Source organism: Zingiber officinale, chromosome 6B (assembly GCF_018446385.1).
Source record: "Zingiber officinale cultivar Zhangliang chromosome 6B, Zo_v1.1, whole genome shotgun sequence".
In the NCBI taxonomy this organism is placed as follows: domain Eukaryota; kingdom Viridiplantae; phylum Streptophyta; class Magnoliopsida; order Zingiberales; family Zingiberaceae; genus Zingiber; species Zingiber officinale.
In genome coordinates, this window is record NC_055996.1 from 102,749,075 (window position 1) to 102,769,812 (window position 20,738).

Below are 20,738 nucleotides of genomic sequence, written 5' to 3' on the forward strand. Positions count from 1 at the left end.
AAGTAAAGGTCCGGCCACAACCACCAAGCTCCAAGGGATACAAGAAACAAAACCTTCTTTCTCTCCTTCTTCTCCAAGCAATATCCGGTCACCTTCCAAGCTCCAATAGATCAAGAGTTTCGGCCAAGAAGAAGAAAGAAAAAGGAAAAAGGAAAACAAGAAGGGCCGGCCACACCACCAAGGAGGAAAAGAGAGGAAGAAAAATAAAATAGAGTCGTTACCCATGAAGGCACTGTTGGAGCAATCCCAATGGTCCGTGCGACCATGTGTTTTGGTGTTTGGGCAAAGGGTTTAAGTTAGGTTCACCCTTGTATTTGATATGTGTATTTGAGTTGTGCAGGTTTGCAGGATACACATGTGACTCAGGTTGATGGCTTCGGGTCTGGTGAAGGATGGAGCATCTGAGGGACCATGGACAAGGGCCGAGGGAAGCGACTTCGAGGCATACGCGAAGGATGGCATTGGGGACGAGCCGCGGGCTTGAATGCATCCGAGGGACGAGAGCCAAAGGAAGTAGGCTTGAAGGTAAAAGGTCAAAGCTGCAAAGGAAGCATCAAGTGAGTCATAAGGGTGAGGGTACGAGTGCACGAGAGATTGTACTCGGAGTAAAATCCTAGTTTTAGGGTTTCTTGTGGCGATTACTATAGCCTCTTGTAGCGATCTTGTAGCGATCATTGCATGTTTTAGCGATCATTGGTGCGATCGCGATCGGTGGCGTGACGAGAATGTGTGGAATCGGCAGTTGGGATGTAGCGGTTGAATTTCCTGAGGCGATCATTGCATGTTTTAGCGATCGGTGGTAGGCGGGTTTTCAACCGTGGCCTATAAAACCAAAGCTTGGGAGCTTGGTTTGAGTTGACGAAATAAGTGGTTAATCTCTATTAGTAGTCTACTTGTGCCCTAGCGTCAAAAGAGCTCTTGTGAGGGTTGTGGTGAGGTTTCTCCACCCACAAGGAGGTTTGAGCTAGCCGGAAGTTTTCCGGGGAGTAATCCACCGAAGGATCGGGATCGTCCACCTTACGGACACGCCATGGAGTAGGAGCTTTATCTCCGAACCACGTAAATGATCGTGTAGCTTGGTTTGAATTCTTTCCTTTAGTATTTAGCTTTCTACTTGTTTTGTTTGCATTTCCGCTTGCGCACTAACGTTGTAGAAAGAAGCGAGTATTTGGGGACGCCGTCTATCCAACCCCCCTTCAAGCCGGTCGTCCGATCCCCAACAAGTGGTATCAAAGCAAGGCCGCTCTCCGTCGGACTAACCGCCGAGGAAGCAAAGATGACCGGCTTGATAGATCCGCCAAAGTTCGAAGGAGGAAGCTTATGGGATATCACCTTTTGGATGGTGAAGATGAAGAACTTCTTCGAGACGGATTGGGACACAATGATGGTGGTGGAAGAGCCATTTGAAGTCCCTAAAGACAAGAAAGGGAAGAAGCTCCGAACACGACATTGGACGGAGGAGCAAACCTCACGATCGGAGGCAAACTCAAAGGTAATAGCAATTTTAATTGATTTATTGCCTCCTAATGTGATAAGTGGTGTAGGTAAATATGAGAACGCCCATGAATTATGGAGTAAAGTGAAGAAATTTCCATGGGAGGAATTTTTGCCTACACAAGAAGAAGAAGAAAAATCCGAAGAAAGTGATGAAGTGGTCCAAGAGGAGAAGAAGGACCAATCGGATGTGGAGCCCAAGGAGTTGGGTTTAGTAGCTCAAGAAGAGGAGGTGGAGCAAACGGAAGTTGAGTCACACTCAATATCCGAGGAGGAGAAGGAAGATGAGGTATCATCTACATCCTCAAGAATTGAAGAAAATTCCAAGACAAGTGAAGAAGATGAAGTCTTGGAAGTAAACATAGCAAGCACCTCCATCGAAGTGAAGTCAAAGAACAACATAATTTGCTTCGGATGTAATGAGAAGGGACACTACAAGAGTAGGTGTCCAATGAGTAAGAAGAAGGTATCTCCTAAACTCAATTCAATTCCTTTAGAATCTAATTTGAGTTGTAGGAAGAAGAAGGAGAAGAAGCACATTAGATGCTTCACGTGTGGAGAACTTGGACACTACCACACAAGATGCTCAAGGAAGGGAGAGTTCAAGAAGTTGGAGCATCTAAAGAAGTGGGAGAAGAAGAAGAGGAGCTCAAGTCAAGGGGGAGCTCCAAAGGTAAAGGAGGTAAACCCAAATTTGAAGTGTAATTCAAAATCAAATTTAAATTCCTCCATGCATGCTAGGAATAATTGTTATTATTTACCCATGCAAAATTTTGGATTTAAATATCATGATAGGAATAGGGTTAATGTAGATCAAAACCCTAGGAAATCTATGCATGAAAAATCTAGAAACAATAGACCTAGGGAGACCCAAGGCATTAATCCCAAGAAGGGGAGACACATGCCTAGGAAGGGTAGGTCTAGGAATGTCCAATTTGGACAAATTAACTCTAGGGTTAGAAACCTAGAGAAGGAGAATCAAGCTTTAAGGGGAAAGCTTGATAAGTTGGAACAATTCCTTAAGAGATTCAATGTTGGATCTAAGGAATTAAGGATGATGTTGGGTAGCCAAAGACCCAATAATGATAGATCGGGCTTGGGATACCGATCTAGTCCCTCCAAGGCCAATGATAGCTCGGGTTGGCAAATGATCATAGGGTCTCCAAGGCTAAGGGAAAGTCTTATGCTAGGGTTGCATATGACTATAGCAAGGAGAAGTCAATTAATGGCAAGGAAAGTCATTTAATGGTAAGAAGAAATTAACCAAGGACAAGGTGTCCAAGGTTAAGAAAGTTACGTTTGTAGGCCAAGTGTCACCGGGGTGGATCGATGTGGCCTAGCCATTGTGGAAGAGTCACCTAGGGAGGTGGCTAAGGCTAAGAGCTCTAGGGGGAGCTCAAAGAGTCAATTTGGGACCCATGGCCAATGGATCTCAGGTGGGTTCTACTTGGGGGTCTAGAGGAGCCATGGAGTGTGCCAAGTGGTTTAGAGACGGACTTGAGTCTCAAACCTAGGGAATTGGCACACATGGTTTATGTTTCATGCTTGGAAATATGACATTGGGGTCATATAGTATAATAATTGGTTTTGGATGTATAGATGCCATATAAATCAATTCTAGGGATGCATTGTGGGTTAGTATGGGCAAATACATCAAGAGGAAGCCAAAACTAGGACTTTAGGTCAAGGTTCAATTGAACTTTTTAGCTAGTTTTGTGTTTTATGTCAATCTTAGGGTTGGTGATAGATATATTTATATATATATTTTTTCCAAGTAGACATTGATATAATAGACCTCTCCACAAAATTTGGAATTTTTTGGAGGTCTGTGGAATTTCTTGCACATTTCTGAAGTTGGCCAGAAAAGACTGATTTTTTCATGAATAGTGTACCAGTCGACTGATACAGTTACCAGTCGAATGGTAACAGTGTTTTTGAGTACAGAATATCTCTGTAAGCTCATTTTCATGGGGGCAACCGACTGGTACTTCTTGCAGCCGACTGATACCAGTCTGAAAGTATTTTCAGCACTGGATTTTGACCGGGTCAGCTCGTATAGATGTATGGGATCCATGGGGGATACATGCATGAGTTTAGGGTCAGTTGGATGATAGGTTTTCAACAATTGGGATATTGTTGGAGAACTTTTTGGATGTTAGGCAAAGGGGGAGAAGTAAGGTTTAGTTAGGAAAACCTGAAAGTACCTTTGTAAAGGGGGAGCCTTGGGATAGGTCCTTCAAAAGCCTTATGTGGAAAATCCTAGCTCAATGGGAGCTTAGGTGTAGGGGGAGCCTTGGGATAGGTTCTTAAAAAGCCCTGTGCATTGTTTCGGCGGTTGCCAAGTGTGTAGCCTTGGCAACGTAAGTCCATTCGGCGGTATAAGTCCAAGTGTGTAACCTTGGCAACGTAAGTCCATTTGTTTTAGCATGTTTATTTGCTATATGTTTTCCCTAACTTAAACGTATTGCCAAACACCAAAAAGGGGGAGATTGTTGGAGCAATCCCAATGGTCTGTGCGACCATGTGTTTTGGTGTTTGGGCAAAGGGTTTAAGTTAGGTTCACCCTTGTATTTGATATGTGTATTTGAGTTGTGCAGGTTTGCAGGATACACATGTGACTCGAGTTGATGGCTTGGTCCGGTGAAGGATGGAGCATCCGAGGACCATGGACAAGGGCCGAGGGAAGCTCGAGGCATGTGAAGGATGGCATTGGGGACGAGCCGCGGGCTTGAATGCATCCGAGGGACGAGCCAAAGGAAGTAGGCTTGAAGGTAAAAGGTCAAAGCGCAAAGGAAGCATCAAGTGAGTCATAAGGGTGAGGGTGCGAGTGCACGAGATTGTACCGGGAGTAAAATCCTAGTTTTAGGGTTTCTTGTAGCGATCTTGTAGCTCATGTAGCGATCTTGTAGCGATCATGCGTGTTTTAGCGATCGGTGCGATCGGGGCGATGGCGAGCAGAATGTGTGGAATCGAGCCGTTGGGATGTAACGTTGAATTTCCACGGAGGGTAGTCGATTGCATGTTTTAGGACTGGTAGGGGGTTTTCAACCGTGGCCTATAAAACCAAAGCTTGGGAGCTTGGTTTGAGTTGACGAAATAGAGGTGGTTAATCTCTATTAGTAGTCTACTTGTGCCCTAGCGTCAAAAGAGCTCTTGTGAGGGTTGTGGTGAGGTTTCTCCACTCACAAGGAGGTTTGAGCTAGCCGGAAGTTTTCCGGGGAGTAATCCACCGAAGGATCGGGATCGTCCACCTTACGGACACGCCGTGGAGTAGGAGCTTTATCTCCGAACCACGTAAATGATCGTGTAGCTTGGTTTGAATTCTTTCCTTTAGTATTTAGCTTTCTACTTGTTTTGTTTGCATTTCCGCTTGCGCACTAACGTTGTAGAAAGAAGCGAGTATTTGGGGGCGCCGTCTATCCAACCCCCCTTCAAGCCGGTCGTCCGATCCCCAGCAGGCACCTCTACCCCCTCTTTTATAATCCTTGGTCTTGGCAAATAAGGAAATTTTAATAAAAACTTCCTTAATTCTTTTGCAATGAAAAATAAAAATTAATTAATTAAAAATCAATTTCCTTTTTTTCAAATTACTTAGCCGACCACTTTTTTTTCCCAAAACAAGGAGAGTTTAATTCACACAAGAATTAAAACTTCCTAATTTGTTTCCAGAAATTTATAAAAAAAATTTCTCCAATAATTTTAATCCCTTCATGATTGGTTAGTAAAAAGAAAATTTTATAAATTAAAATCTTTCTTTTAAACATGTGGATAATTTCCAAAAATGAAAGTTATCTCTAAAAATTAAAATCTCTTTTCAATCTACAAATAAGGAAAGATATCAAATCTTTTCTTAATCTTTTGTAGAAACTAATAAAAGAGAATATTTAATTTTTAAACTTTCTTTGAAATCATGAACATGGTTAAAAGGAAAGTTTTCTCAAAATTAAAATCTCCTTTCAATCTACAAATAAGGAAAGATTTCAAATCTTTTCTTAATCTTTTGTAGAAAGCTATAAAAGGAAAGATTTAAATTTTAAACTCTCTTTTAAAACCATGATATCCACATAAGAAATAATTTTAATAAAAATTCCATTTAATTTTCTAGTGGTCGGCCACCTAAGCTTGGGACCCAAGCTTTGGCCGGCCACCAACTTGGCTCATCCACTTGGTCTTGGCTGACCCTAGCTTGGGTTTCAAGCTAGCTTGGCCGACCCCATTAGGATAGGTAAGAAGGTGGGTATGTGGTGGGTATAAATCTCTATATACAAGAGGCTACGATAGAGACCGAGAGGAGGAATTGATTTTGGTCTCCCGATGAAATTAAGCTTCCCGTGTTCACCCTGAACACACAACTTAACTTCATCAATAATAATTCATACCACTAAAGAATTATTATTGAACTACCGCACCAATCCCAAATTACATTTTTGGGCTCCTTCTTATTATAAGTGTGTTAGTCTCCCTGTGTTTAAGATGTTGAATGTCGACTAATTAAGTGAGTTACTGACAACTCATTTAATTAATATCTTAATCCAAGAGTAGTACCACTCAACTTTATCGTCATGTCGGACTAAGTCCACCTGCAGGGTTTAATATGACAATATTTATGAGCTCCTCTTGGGGACATTATCAACCTAAATTACTAGGGCACAATTTCCTTCTATAATCAACAAGTCACACTATAAGTAACATCATTTCCCAACTTATCGGGTATTTTGATTTATCAAACTAAATCTCACCCTTTGATAAGTCAAAGAAATAAATATTAAATATATATGCTTGTTATTATATTAGGATTAAGAGCACACACTTCCATAATAACTAAAGTCTAGTTCTTTTATTAAATCAGTATAAAAAGAACTTACCTTAAATGGTCCTGCTCAATACACTTAAAGTGTACTAGTGTAATTTATTAGTCAAGATAAACTAATGCCTAATTACACTACGACTATTCCAATGATTTGTTCCTTTCCATTTTAGTCGTGAGCTACTGTTTATAATTTATAAAGAACCGATAACACAATCTTCTGTGTGTGAAACACACACTATGTTATCTATAATATAAAATAATTGAACATCTACATTTGGTATATATAAATGTAGACACTTGACCAATGTGATTCTTATAACTGTTTATACAAAAGCTAGGCTTTTAGTATACACTCCAACAGCTTTGCCCTTTCTTGCATCTCTAGCGGGAGCTTCGTCTGAGGAAGACCGGTCTCGATTCGCTTGCGCGATCTCAGAGGACGTCTGGAACAAGACCCGGTGGAATGGGATCAGCGCGGGTGGCGCCTCTACTTGCGTACCGGTCGGACCTTTGTTTTGACCCCATATAGAGAGCTGTTCCGGACGGTCCTCGTGCGTCGCTCGGCCTACAGATGCTGAAGTTGCTTGTTGCGCTAGCCGCTGGGCTAGCGCCTTCTGTTGCTGCTCTATCATCTTGGCTGCTCGCGCCTGCACGAGCGCGTCAAGTTCCTCTTGAGAGAGCGTCACAGTATGTTGGCGTCCAACTTCTTCCATCTCCTTGACTCGGATTCAGGTGCGTTCCCACAGACGACGCCAATTTGATCTTGTCCGAGTGCTGAGTCGATGGACGCTGGGGATGTGGCGCTCCTGTCGACTAACCGAAGACTTGTCGCCGTGAACCTGCAAACACAACGCCGAGCCAGAGAGGGGTTCTCGACGACGACCCTTCGACGCTCAAGTCAAATTTTCGGCAGAAAAATGTAGAGCAAAGAAGCGAGAACTATAGCTATAGTAATGAAGTCCGCATACCTCCGTCAAAGTCTGGGGGTCCTTATATATGGCTCCCCAGAGGCGCATGTACGCTCCCCCAAGGCGTGTACGCTCCTCCAAGTATACCTGGAATGGATGTGTCAGGAAAGCATGTCTGACACCCTACCTTAATAGCACGAACATATCTCTGACGTGACAGTGGAAGTTTCCACCGTACGATTCTCTGTCCGACCAGGGCGCTGGTCATGCTTCTTGTCGGCGACACTGGTTCCTAGGAAGATCTCGCCACCTGCTCCCTCTGTCTTTTACCAGGCCGAGCGGAGGAACCGTTCGGCTAGCGCCTTTCCCGGGTCGAGCGGAGGAACCGCTCGACTAGGACCTTTCCCGGGCAGAGTGGGGGCCCGTCGACTGAATGTCGTGTCTACCGTTAGCCGAGCGGGATGACCGCTCGGCTTCCGTTTCTTCCCGCTTTGCCTTGTCAACGTCGAAAACTTGACGTCAGGCCGAGCTGTCGAAATGCCGGGTCAGCCATTCCTCTTGCTGATCAGGAAGGTAATCCGTCCGGTTTTACAGCTATCGGGTGTTGACCACTTTGACCTCCTGCCGGACGGCCCCCCCTCAACCGGATCATATATAATTAATTTTAATTATTAATTAAGCATTAAAAATATTACTTATCTTGTTAATGTGTATGCATCTTTAGGATCTTGACTATAATTTCCTGTTAATTATTAAATTAAAAAAATATTCTGCTAAAGAAAAGACTCGGGCTTTGATTTTCCTAAACATTTTCAGGAAAAGCTTCTAAAAAATTCCAAAGAAACTAGCTCAGTACGCGTAGAAAGTTCTCAACGCTGCAAAGCTGACTTCATAATCCATTGTGCAATTCCAATCACGAGCTGCCGACGTCTCCTCTGCAGAACGGGCGTTCAGTGCTTCAGTTACTCCCCACGGGGATACATAACAAGTCATGAAGTCAAATAGAACCGTTCCTGGAGCGGATCCCCTGGGCAGCAGCTAACGGCATCCTAAGCTGCTATTAATCCTTCGAGACTTCCGCATTTAATTATTAAAACCCTTAATTAATCAATAAGGATTATGACAGCGAACCGAACGTTTGATACTGGAGATCTGAAGAAGAAAGCAAGAGAGAAAGGAACAGGGAAACGGGTCGTCTCTTTGCTTCCTCGTCGCTCCCTCTGCCAGACTGCCACCACGCGAGGCGAGCAAGGGCGATCCGTTCGTGCTTTCTTCCCCGAGTTAGATCTCATCCTTGATCGAGCCGAGAGCCCTTTGGGTGCAATTCGAGGCGAAGTAAGGGAAGGGGGAGATGTTCAAGTTGCATCGTCACAGGTCCGACCGACTCGAGGAGAAGGTCCAGTTCAAGTTCTCCAGTCTGCAGGCTATCAAGGTCCCCTTCCTGTTCTCCTCTCACTCCTTGATCTGCTTCATTTGCGACAAAATTTGTGATCTCGATCTTCTTAAACTGCTCAATAATTCGTCGCATATGAATTAATACAGTACCTATTGGAAGATTTGGTAACATTTATAGTCCCAAAACCGAAGTATTTGGTTGAACTACATAGTACTTGACACTGCCTTAATGAATTGAGAAGCCCGTAAAATTATGGTATTAAAGATTATTTTTTTTCTCAATTGAAAGTGCACACAAATGGTTCAAATCAAGTAATCGAAGTATTGCTGGCGTTTTAATTGAATGGAAAGTTAGCTCAAATCTTGTTTTTTTATATTTGGTTACACAAACGTCACTGAACCATCACCCATATTTCAAATAGGACGTTTTTTTCCCCAATGAATCATGAAAGTACTGCACATGAACTTAACAGCAAGTGTAAGTATGTTCTCCAAATAACTTCATGAGACATTTGGATGTTCATACTAACACGATGATCATGTTGACGTGATGTGATTAGATGCTCAGTCAGTAACCTGTTTCTTGTGTTTTAAGTGTACCAATGGGATGGACGTGTTTAGTATATATTGCAAGTTTAAGGACTCAATTTAAACAAAAAATATAGCAACCTGTTTGAGTTTTAGACGATAAGTGAAGGGCCATCTATGTAACTAATTGTTTTATTTTATATGAATATAGTTGCAGCGGTGATGTTGAAAACTAGGAGTTGTTCGTGTCCTACCACAGGCTAGTGGTTAAGTGGCTTAATTAGTAGGTCATGGCCGTTGATTTCCACTAGTTCTAACATCTGAAGTCTTTTGGTTGTCTTCTTAATCGTACCTTTTCTCTTTCATTATTGTTTTAACTTAATAATCTAAACTCATTCATATTGCTTGTAAATAAATTACTGAAGTAATGATATTTAGGGCTGCAAATGAACCAAGCGTTCATGAACAAGCTTGGTGTTCGGCTTGGTAAGAACTTGTTTATGTTCGTTCAATATACACAAGATTAATTAAATAAACAAACTTGAATAGCTCGTTAAACTAAACAAACAAGCTTGAACACATATGTGTTCAGCTCGTTAACGTTCGTGAACAACGCTCGTGAATAGTTCACAAATCATATTCATTAATAAAACTTTTTTCAAGATTCTAAATAAATAATAAAATAAAATAAAATAAAATAAACAAATAAGTTTAAATTATCAAGTTTAATAACTAATCAAACAACTAAAGTTTTCAAACAATCAAACAGGCTTGAATTGAGAGCTTGATAACATCTAAATAAACCAAGCTCGAACCAAGCTCAAGCCAAGCTCGAACCAAGCTCAAGCCAAGCTCGAACCAAGCTCAAGTCAAGCTCGAACCAAGCTCAAGCCAAGCTTGAATTGAGATCTCGATAACATCTAAACAAGCCAAGCTCAAGCCAAGTTTCAAATAAAGCTCAAGCTCATAAAAAATAAACCAAGCCAAGCTTGAACAATCATTTCAAAAGCTTGGTTCATTTTAAGCTCGGCTCGGTTACCTTATCAAACAAGCTTGAACACCCCAAAAGCTCGGCTTGGCTCGGCTCGGCTCGTTCACCGCCCTAATGATATTGCCATAATTTTGTGCCATATACAGTCTACTGTCTATATTTAAGCTCAAGAAACTTGAGCATCTATATCATGAAACCAGCGTATCTTTGAATTAGAATTGTCGTAACTGCACACATATGTTAGTTCTAATATGCAAGTTTTCTCTATATTTTTTCTAGGATGATTTCCCATACTTTCATCTGTCCATTATATAAGTTGAGCATTTCCATTAAAATCCTGACTAATTAGAAGAAAGAAATATATAAATGTATTTCTTTATTCTTCATAACATTTTAGATTTGTGAAATCATGTATATTGTTACATGTTAATAATACAGGTACCTAGAGGATGGGACCGACTCATGCTCTCCATAATCCTAATGGAGTCTGGGAAAGTCCTCGCTAAAACTGGCAAAGCTACAGTAAGAAGTGGGAATTGCCAATGGACCGAAGCAGAGACTCTGTGGGTGTCTCAAGATGATGCATCCCAAGATCTTGAAAAATGCCAATTTAGGATTGTCGTTTCGCTGGTCTGACTCACTAATTGTATAATGTTTCCCTACACAGTTTATTTTGTCAATATACATGGGTTATCTTAAGATCTTTAGTAAATACTGCACCCAATCTTTCAGTGACTAAGTTTAAGAACTCATATTTTCAGACTAACTTCTTGTGCAGGCTTCTTCTCGACCAGCTGTTCTTGGTGAGGTCATCTTAAGAGTAGCAGATTTTTTGGGTAAAGAAGATTCTGGTCTTCTCTTCCTTCCTTTAAAGAAGTGTGATGCTGGAACTACTTTACAGGTAAAATGACTTGGCATAAATTTTCATGATTTTATCATGTTACAAACACTGCAGAATTATTTTTCCTTGGGAACACAAGAACATTCATAGATCCTCAATTTTGTTTGAATGGACTGCAAAAATGTGTGGATATCATGCTATGCTGAAGGTGATTGACTGATTTTTTGGCCGCTCAATTCTCAGATCCAAATCAAACTTAAGCACTGGTTACATGTCTATTTCCAAGATTTGTTAGCTTTGCTCATTTTAAGCCTTGAGTAGTCCACTTGTCAAACTTCTGTGTAAATAAATAATATGGTTGTAGGAACTGATCTTTCATTACCACTCCTCTTTGCTATTACTTCATATCCTTCCTTAAGAACTACTTCATTCCATGTCAGAAATCATCCAAAACAGTCATGTACATTCTTCATGCATTGCACATAAAATCAAAATGCATTCCAAAAAATAGAAAATAGAATAATAAATAGAATATAGAAAATTTGCAGAACCAAAATCTTTTATAGTTCCTTCATTATATTTCTACCAAAAAAGTAAGCAAGTTGGATACTAGATCTCAAAAGTATGAAAGTTCCCCTTGAGGTTGTTTGTATGACTAGTACTTTTAAATACCATTTCACTCTTCCTACTAGGATTGGAAATCCTCATGTTTCCAAAATAATTTCTGAGTCTTCTTACTCAAACTTGAAAGGGAAATGAAGGATCCATAAGTGATGCTAGTTGTGATAACTACGAGATAACAGTTGGAGCCCTGACCTCATCTACTTACCTTTCCAAAAACTTCCAAGTGATTAGCAAAACAATTCCTAAACAGACAACTTACCTCCTCTGGGGAACATTTAAATGCCACTGAACTTAACCCAATTTTGCAACTCCCACTAATCTTAGCTCAGGCTCACGGTTGTAAAACCTTTCACTACTATGTGAACTCTAGTAAACCAGATGAACAAATAACAAAATGAAGAACCGAGATGGGCAATACTCCTTTTTGCCAAATGACAAATTGCTTATAATAATTCTATTAACACGTGCACTAGTGTGTGCCCATTTTAAGTCACCTGAGTCTGAAGCTTGATGGACTACTTATTTCATTTCTTTACCCATCTGTTTCTACCAGAGCAAGATCTGCACTGAGGTCAATAAGTATAATTTGAAGTACATGTAATGCATCTCTCAGACTAAAAGTGTACAATGAGATATAAGCACAAACACTCGACTCGCTTAAAAACTCATCCAAGAATCTTCACATCCACTCCATAAACTCATATGAGAAAATTGATTCTAATGCTTATTTGATATCTTGACCTGTAAACTAACTGTAACATTTGCCTATTTATTTTTTTATTTTTTAACATGAACAATTTCAAGAAGAAACTTGGAAACTTGTTCTTGTGTTTATTTATAGCAATTTTAGTTGTCCAGAACTACTAGATGCCATTTTGTATACTTAAATGTTTGCTCCTACTTTGTGTCATTGTTTTTTTAAAGCTTATTTTCCTTTCTTCCCTTCTTCAAGTCATACAAAGTCAATGACTGTGATATGATGATATCTGAAGCCATGGTTGTTTGTGTGTGAAGCATTGACAATGACAATACTGTTCTTTTTTCCTATATTTCTGCAGGTTAAGATTCATTGTCCTACCCCAAAATCAAAATTCAGGTTCAATTGTTCTTTGGCTTGCAAATCCAGATTATGCTGAATATTCTATTCCTATACTATCACTAACTTGTTTATTTGCTTTAGAATCACACAATCTTGGCAAGAAACCAATCTTCATTCTAAACATCAAGATAATATTGATTTGCTGGATAGCAAGCCAGATGGATCTGACCATAGATTCAATAGTAGTGTTAGAGATCCAAGTAACCAATTGAGCAATACTTATCCCGAGGAACCAGAGGATATGGTAAGCTTCTCATGCACATAGTTATTGTTGTCTTAAGAATTAGCTTTCTCCTACAAGTTTCAAGTTTCCATTTACTTTTTTATTTAATTTGGCAATATTGGACAAAAGTATGAGATAAATGCATCTCTATCGGTATGTGCTAGTTACTTTTACTTGTTAGCTATGCATATATTATTTGATATATCTTTATTATGAAGAATGAAAATTTATACCCCTACATTTGTTCCTCCAGGCTTGAATAGTTGGCTCAATCTATGAAAATAATGTTCATTTAATTTGTTTGACTTCCACCATCAAATGAGACTTTGACCACGTTGTATAAATTTGGTTTCTTACTAGAAATGAGTTAGGATCTATAGTAGACTTGACCAAAAGCTTGGTAAAAAATTTAGCTTCACCCAATTCGTCAAATATTTCATCAATCCGCAGAATCTCCATGAGTGATCACGCTTTTTGCAAAGTAATTCATATGTTGAAACTCACCAATCTTGTTATAAGAAGAAAATCAAAGTAACTTCTTGATTGTAAAGATGATTCTTGTAGCACCACCATTTAAATGTTGTTTTATAATCTCGTTCGATTAAAATCTTTTCTTTTCGTCTTTGTAAAATAGAATCAAAGTATAGTAGTAGCGGAAAAAGCAAAGACAATGACACGATCGGTTTTATTTACTTGGTTCATAGTTCAGCGACTACTACTCCAGGCTTGCGATCCTTGATCTCTTCATTAGGCAATCCACTAAATGCTTGAATCGTACAGATATATGATATGAGCAGTTACAATACAAATACATAAATAAAATATACCGACAACGAAGATTAAGTCTTAGGCGTAGGGTGTCGGATGGCCTCTCGGCATAGTAGTAGTAAAACTTGCACGCATAGCAACAACATAGACGAAGCAGTGAGTGTGAGTGAAAATGAATGAAATGAATTCGTTGCTTCTCGACTTGGATCCTGAGGCCTTTATATAGGCATCGTTTGGTCGATTGAAAACATGTTCAGTCAACTGAACCAATCATTTGTCGACTGAACCTTCGTGCCTTTCCATTTTTGCTTTGATCTGATCCGTTCGATCCCGTAAATCATGTGGTTCGATCCACCTGATCAGTCGACTAAACCTAAATCTTCCTTTTCTGTGTTGATTCGATTTGATTTTTACCGTTACTAAAATTGGATTGGTCGATTGATTCAAGGTTTCGGTGGACTTATAACACTGTGTTTCCAAGTTTACAGAACAAGATTGTATCTGTGTCACGCTGGCCGGATCGATCGACTAAACCGCCTGTTTGGTCAACTGAACCCTCGGTTAACTCAAACTTTGTTCAATCTGTAAAATAAAGTTAACACAATAACAATATCATAATAGTTCTGCAAAACAGAGTTAGACAGAGATATAATTACATGAATAAGACCGTTAAGACTGTCTTGATCTCAACTTAGAAACTTTTTGGTTTCTTTAGTTGGATCAATACCTAAGGTTTGTTCCTACTGGGACACGACCTCACTGCACTCCCTCCAGGAGCTTACCTCAACTCACCTGCCAAATATCGAGTCCTCCAGACCTGTTTGGACTTTACCGCTCAGCATCGGATCGGTCTGCCAGAGCTTCCACTTGATTCGATATCGGATCCTTCAGACCTATCGAATCCACCTATTAGATGTCAGGTTCATTTTGATCCATTTGGACTTCCTGCCTGGTTCAATGACCATACATTTCTTGCTTAGTATCGGGTCCAACTGACCTACTAGGACTTTCCAAGTTGAGCATTCTGCACACTTGATTAATTTATCAAATAACAACAAGATTTAACTTGAACTTTTGATAACATCAAAATATAAGTTCGACTCCTTGCACCAACAGCCATAACTAATTTGATCATTACATCTCTATAAAAATTGTTAAGATATCTTCACCTCACATGCCAAAAGGCAATAACTTCCATAATTCGAGACAAATGATTTCCTCACCATTAGATATAAAAAATGAAAACAGACAGATCAAGTAACATCCTACAGTTGCATCTAAAACACTTCAACTTGTATCAGTCTCCTTACACGTGTATCAGTCTTCTTCACATGAGTTGTAAATACATTGGTCATAAACCTCTTAGCTATTGTTTCCCTGACATGGTGGTTTCTTGCTCCCGTCATATTATCTGCACCTCTAAAGATAACTTTCTTTTTCCTTCAGAAGTTGGCTTTTGACTAATTCTCGGCATCTGAACCTCTCTGAGGCTATTGCCATATTTTAATACTAGTTTCACTTTGGTCAATGGAAATTTTCTTCTCTCTCTCTTGTATGATTTTTTTTTTTTCATAATCAATGTTTTTTGTGTCCATTTTGCAGGATACCTACTACTCAGCATCCGGATCACATCGTAGTACTGATTCAGGGGATAGCTTTGGAAGGACAGATTCTTCCCCCCAAAACAACATAAGTGGGGGAAAATATTCCAGAAGGCAAGATTCAACAGGTTCCCAGACTAGTGCAACTAATAGCACAAGTCCTATGCAAGAACTTATAAGATCAAACCCTTCTTCCTTCAACTCTAGATCCTCAGGTTCCTCAGTACACCATAACATGTCCTCATGGGCATCGAATGATAAATTTACAGCATCATCACTAAAGCCATCTGTTTCTTCAAAAGAACTTGTTGAGGCTGCTGAAGAGATCGAGGAACTCAATGACGAAGTTAAGATGTGGGAGAGACATTCTAGGCAGTTGAAGCTTGATCTTGAGAATTTAAAGAAGGAACTATCTGAGAAATCTAAGCATCAAGCAAACCTGGATAGGCAACTTTCAGCTGCATACAGTGAATGTGATTCTTTGCGGTTAGAAGTTGAACAACTGAAAGCTGCACTGCAGAAGTCGACATCGAAAGATTCAGATATTAGAGTTGTGAAAAGCGAAGATATGCTTCATCATGCACAGAAGGAGCTGGAGGATGAGCTAAAGTTTCAGAAAGACACCAATTCTAATTTAACTCATCAGTTGAGGAAAACACAAGAATCAAACATTGAGCTTGTTTCTGTCCTTCAAGAATTAGAAGAAATTATAGAGAAACAGAGGCTGGAGATAGCTGGCCTTTCTCAACAGAACCACATTGATGAAGATGAACAAGACGAGAATAGAAAATCTATCCACAATCAGATTGCATGGGAGAGAGAATTAGCACAGAAAGAAGGAGAAATTCTTGTCCTGGAGGAGAAGTTATCCAACATTGTGAAGAATAGGGAGCAGAATGGAAACTATTCTGATCAAATACGAGAAATTGAGGTCCTTAAAGCTAAAGTAAATGATCTAGAGAAGGATTGTGCTGAGCTTACTGATGAAAACCTAGATCTTATATTCAAGTTGAAGGAATTGAGCAAGGAGACTGCAAATGAGCCTCAAAATATAGAAAAGAAAATTAGAGTCGATGGTATTAATGAAGATGGTCTTCTGTCTCTATTGTTGCTGAAGGAACAAGAGATAGCTAGACTCCAACAATCTAACAGCGAGCTAGAAGATCTTATTTCCATAGTCCAGGATGAGAAATCTCGAATGGAGGAAGATTTGACTTCCTTACGGAAAGAATGTATGGATACTACAAAACACTTGCAAGATGTGGAGCATGATTTGCCAGTGCTGACAAGTAGCATAGAATTGCATTCTTCTGCTAGTAAGTCTTTTGAAAGAAGTTCAATGGAACTTGAAAGAAACAAAAATGAGTTAGAGTTGCACGTAACTCAGCTAAAAGAAGAAAATGTTGAGCTGTCAGAACTTGTATCTGCTTTAGAATCCCAACTAAGATACATAAAAAATGAGAAAGAATCCATCCGGATGGACCTAGAAGGTACAAGCTCACTTGCTGATTTGAAGAATGAAGTTGAACATCAAAAGGTAGAAATGGACTTGCAGAAAGCAGAACTAAAACAAAAGCTACAAGAGACTGAAAACCGCTTATTGGAAGTGTTAGAGGAGTCTGATCTATTGAGTAGATCAAATACAAAACTGCAGGTTACAATTGAAAGTCTTACTGAAGAGTGCAGTACTCTTCACAAACTAACTGAAGAGTTAAAGAGGCAGGAGATAGAGTTGCATCGACAGGTTACACTTCTCAAAATTGAATTGGATGAAAAAAGAAATGATTTCTATAAGCAAGTTGAACTACTAGAACTGAAGATTGCTTCGATTCAAGAAGACACTAGAACAAAGGAGAAATCACTGCTGTCCCAACTCAAGCAAATTGTTGAAGATCACAAAGAACATGGAGAAAGAATAGGGGAAACATACATTTTGCTAAATAAGATTGAACTAGAGAAAACAATTGAAGTAGAAAATCTTGAGAATGAGATAGCTAACCTGACTGCACAGAAGTCCTCAAACCATGGTGACCTAGAAAAAATAGCATCAGATGCAGTGCAAGAGGTGTCTGTCTTACGTTCAGATAAAGCTAAACTTGAATGGAATCTTCTGGAAGCCAATTCAAAAATAAAACTGTACGAGACTGACTTGCTGAATCTGCATCAAGAGTCTGAGGATAAGATAGCAGGATTAGTTGTTTTACTTAATGCTTCAAAGCAGAGTGAGGAAATGCTAATGGGTGATATAGAGCGTATTCACCAAGCAATTGACAGTGTCAAGTATAGTGAAGAGAAACATAGGCATATGGAGAATAATGGAGAATTGATTGATAAAGCTTCTCAAGTAGTTGAAGGGATTCCCATGTCAGAAGTTCAAATTAATAAATTAGTTCATATTCAGAATTCTGTCTTAGACCTTAAAAACACTTTTGATGATGCAAACTTGGAAAACCAAAGGTTGGAAGGTTTGTTGAAGTCATTGTCGAAAGAATATGAAGAACTGAAGAGTGAGAAAGAGTCCTTGACAGAGAGAGTGACCAACATGCAGGAGGCTATATCTCACAGTGAAGAGGATAGGCACAACAGGGTTGTGTTGCAAGAAAAAGTTTTGTTATTAGAAAATGAGCTGTCGCTAAAAGTAGCATCATGCGCTCAGGAGCCAGAGTTGAAGAAGGAACTTGATCTGATGAAGCAGACAAATAGTGAATATGAAATAAAGATTCAAAGTCTTGAGCAGGGAAATCATTATTTGATGAATAAAATGGAGACAGCGGAGAAGGAACTTGTGCTGCAAAGAACATCAAACAAGGAGGAGAAAGTGAATACTTCTTAACCATTTTTTTTTCTTTTTCTATCCTATATGCAATCATATATGAGTGACATTACAAAATCATTTTGATGTACCAGGAAGTTAATCATGATCCAGAGATTTTAATTGAAGCTGAAACTGAGGATGTGGATGCATATAGAATGGATCAAGTGCAACTTAAAAGGTATGCATGTAAAGTATTTGGACTTCAGAAAGATTTACTCATCTTGAGAAGTTTTCTTTATCATGTCTCTGCACCGAGTTATCCCTCATCATTTGTTTACCGAGGTGGATGAGCAGGAGGAGAGAGGAGGAAGAGAAACAAAGGAACACGTTGTACACACAAAAAATATCATCCATGTGCATTCTCTCTACCCTCTTACCTCCTTTAATCCACCCAAGTAAATAAAACACCAAAGTGCATACTAATACCACAACAGACGTTATATTATTGTCGAAGATAGTCTGAAATGTGCCTGCCTGGATCCAGGGAAGAGACTATTTCCCCTTCCCTAACTGACTGAAAAAAGATTTTAAAACTAGGACAAAAGATGATCAGGGTACTATGTCGCAATGATCATTTGTGGGGGCACAGTTTGAGTCTGTATTCTATATATAAATGGCTCTCATTTCCTTCAGTCAGAATTCAGTTGAATAATGGAGCCCTCAACTTGACCTTCGAAAGGGCAAAATTGCAGATGAGGGTATCCTTGTTCATTCTCCCTTCAAACTGCAAAGTCATTTAGTGGCAAGGCATAACTCAACTTCCTGAAAGAAATTATTCTTTATTTTCTATGAATTGTTTACAGAGTCGTCTCGGAGAAGCAAGCAGGCCAATCCAACGTTCTTGACAAGAAAGTAAATGACAACTGTGATAGAATTTCAGCTTTAGAGACGGAGCTAAAAGAGATGAGAGAACGGTACCTTCACATCAGTCTCCAATATGCCCAAGTGGAAGCTCAGCGCGAAGAACTAGTAATGCAGCTTAAATCTGTGAAAAGGGAGAAGAGGTGGTTCTCATGAAACTGGTTCAAATTCTTTTTCCTGTAATTCATATATATATATTCTTCTTCTTCTTTTTGTTATCATTCATTGCCGCAGAAAAATAATGATCACTTTATTAAATTATCATGAGAATGTAAGCAGTATCTTGAATCAAAATTAATAATCTTTATGGTCACCGAAAATTTATACATGAATTGTTATAATCTTAGGAAGTCTTGTTTTCTTGTTTCTCTATGCTTAACATAAGATATCATCCACTGAAAAATGTTTACTGACTTGCTTATTAAGTTCTAGCAACAACTGATCGAATCAAGCTTTATCGTCTCAACATGTGTGTGAACTGTGATGCTAATCATGTTTAATAAAATTTATCCATTATTATTTATCATGTAATATGATTTTTAAAATTTTCATGTATTTTATTTTTTCAATGATGAATTTAAGCATAACTAGATGGTGAAGAAGACACCTTGTACCAAGGGCTCTAAAGTAGCGATGATAAAGTAGCGAGGATAATGAGTTGGACTCGGATTAGATTTCATATTCTCCGTTTCGATATTCTTGGGGATCGGATATCTATTCTCATATTCATATCTATTAAAGGATCGAATATTTTTTATATTAATAATTTTTCTTCTTTCATCCAATTATCATCATTCGGATATCAGGAGTTCCTTCATATATTCTTCTATTCGGGTCGGATATCAAATATTTCATCGAATTCGGAAGAAATTATCATCCTTATTCTAAAACCTACTTTACGGAGAGAGGAGATGATAGGGGAGGACAATCTCCAATATTTATGGATCCTTCCGTGCAACATTCAATTTCAAGCTTCAGCAATATTTCAAATAGCAAAATGCACACTTTTAATGATTAGCAAAGTAAGCAAACACACCGACGAAGGACACAAGAAATATAATACAAGTTGTTCCTCGTAGACACAAGAATAGGCAGGCATGTATGTATAGCTAATTGTCTTACACCACCCTCTTGGCCATCGCGTAGAGCCGAGTCCTTCCTCCATGTCAGGCGTTGGTTAGGAGGAAGCTTCCCTGATCGCTGCCCTTCGAAGAACAACAAGCTCTTGCTCAGCGCGAGCTTGTAATCGGGGTTTTGCGCAGATCCAACCGATGCCATTGCAGTTGACATGAACAACAACACACCACAAACTACAACGCAAATCCTCCCCATCGACATTTTCTCCTCAAATCTCACATCAATTTTAGGTCTTCTTAATAGGTATTTATATATATATATATATTTGTTAAATTACAGACTTCTGCGTGCGGACTCATCCGCACCTACAGATTTTGGTTTTTTTTTTTTTTTATATTTTTGATTTTTTTTTTTTACCTTCCTCGTTCTCCTCTCTCTCGTCGTCGTGTGCATGTGCCAGCCTCGCCGCCCTCCTCGCCGCTGGCCGGCCGGGCACCACCCACCGGTCACCCCGCCTCCTCGCCTCCTCGCCTCCGGCCGCCCACCACCCGCCGACCACCCGCCGGCAGCCAGAATCCCAGCCGAAATCCGGCCGCGATTGCGGTCGCTAGCGTGGTGGCCAAATCGCGGCCAGATTTCTGCCGGATTCCGGTTGAAATCCGGCCGGGAATCGGATGGAGTCTGGCAGCGATCGGATTCCGGC

At 39.7% G+C, this 20,738-nt stretch overlaps 1 protein-coding gene across 2 annotated transcripts; it reads left to right on the forward strand.

Moving 5' to 3' along the window:
* The first annotated feature begins 8,331 nt into the window (after window positions 1-8,331).
* Window positions 8,332-19,290, forward strand: LOC121988565 (early endosome antigen 1-like). 2 transcript variants are annotated; one of them, XM_042542049.1, is made up of 8 exons: window positions 8,332-8,644; window positions 10,565-10,756; window positions 10,905-11,027; window positions 12,650-12,687; window positions 12,772-12,934; window positions 15,284-18,100; window positions 18,190-18,275; window positions 18,901-19,290. In XM_042542049.1, exons 1-8 carry the CDS (start codon window positions 8,564-8,566, stop codon window positions 19,112-19,114), a joined length of 3,714 nt encoding a protein of 1,237 aa, XP_042397983.1. In that variant the 5' UTR covers window positions 8,332-8,563; the 3' UTR covers window positions 19,115-19,290. The 2 variants fall into 2 exon arrangements, with proteins under 2 accessions (XP_042397983.1, XP_042397984.1); XM_042542050.1 differs by lacking the exon at window positions 8,332-8,644 and having other exon boundaries at window positions 10,571-10,772.
* Window positions 19,291-20,738: the final 1,448 nt, after the last annotated feature.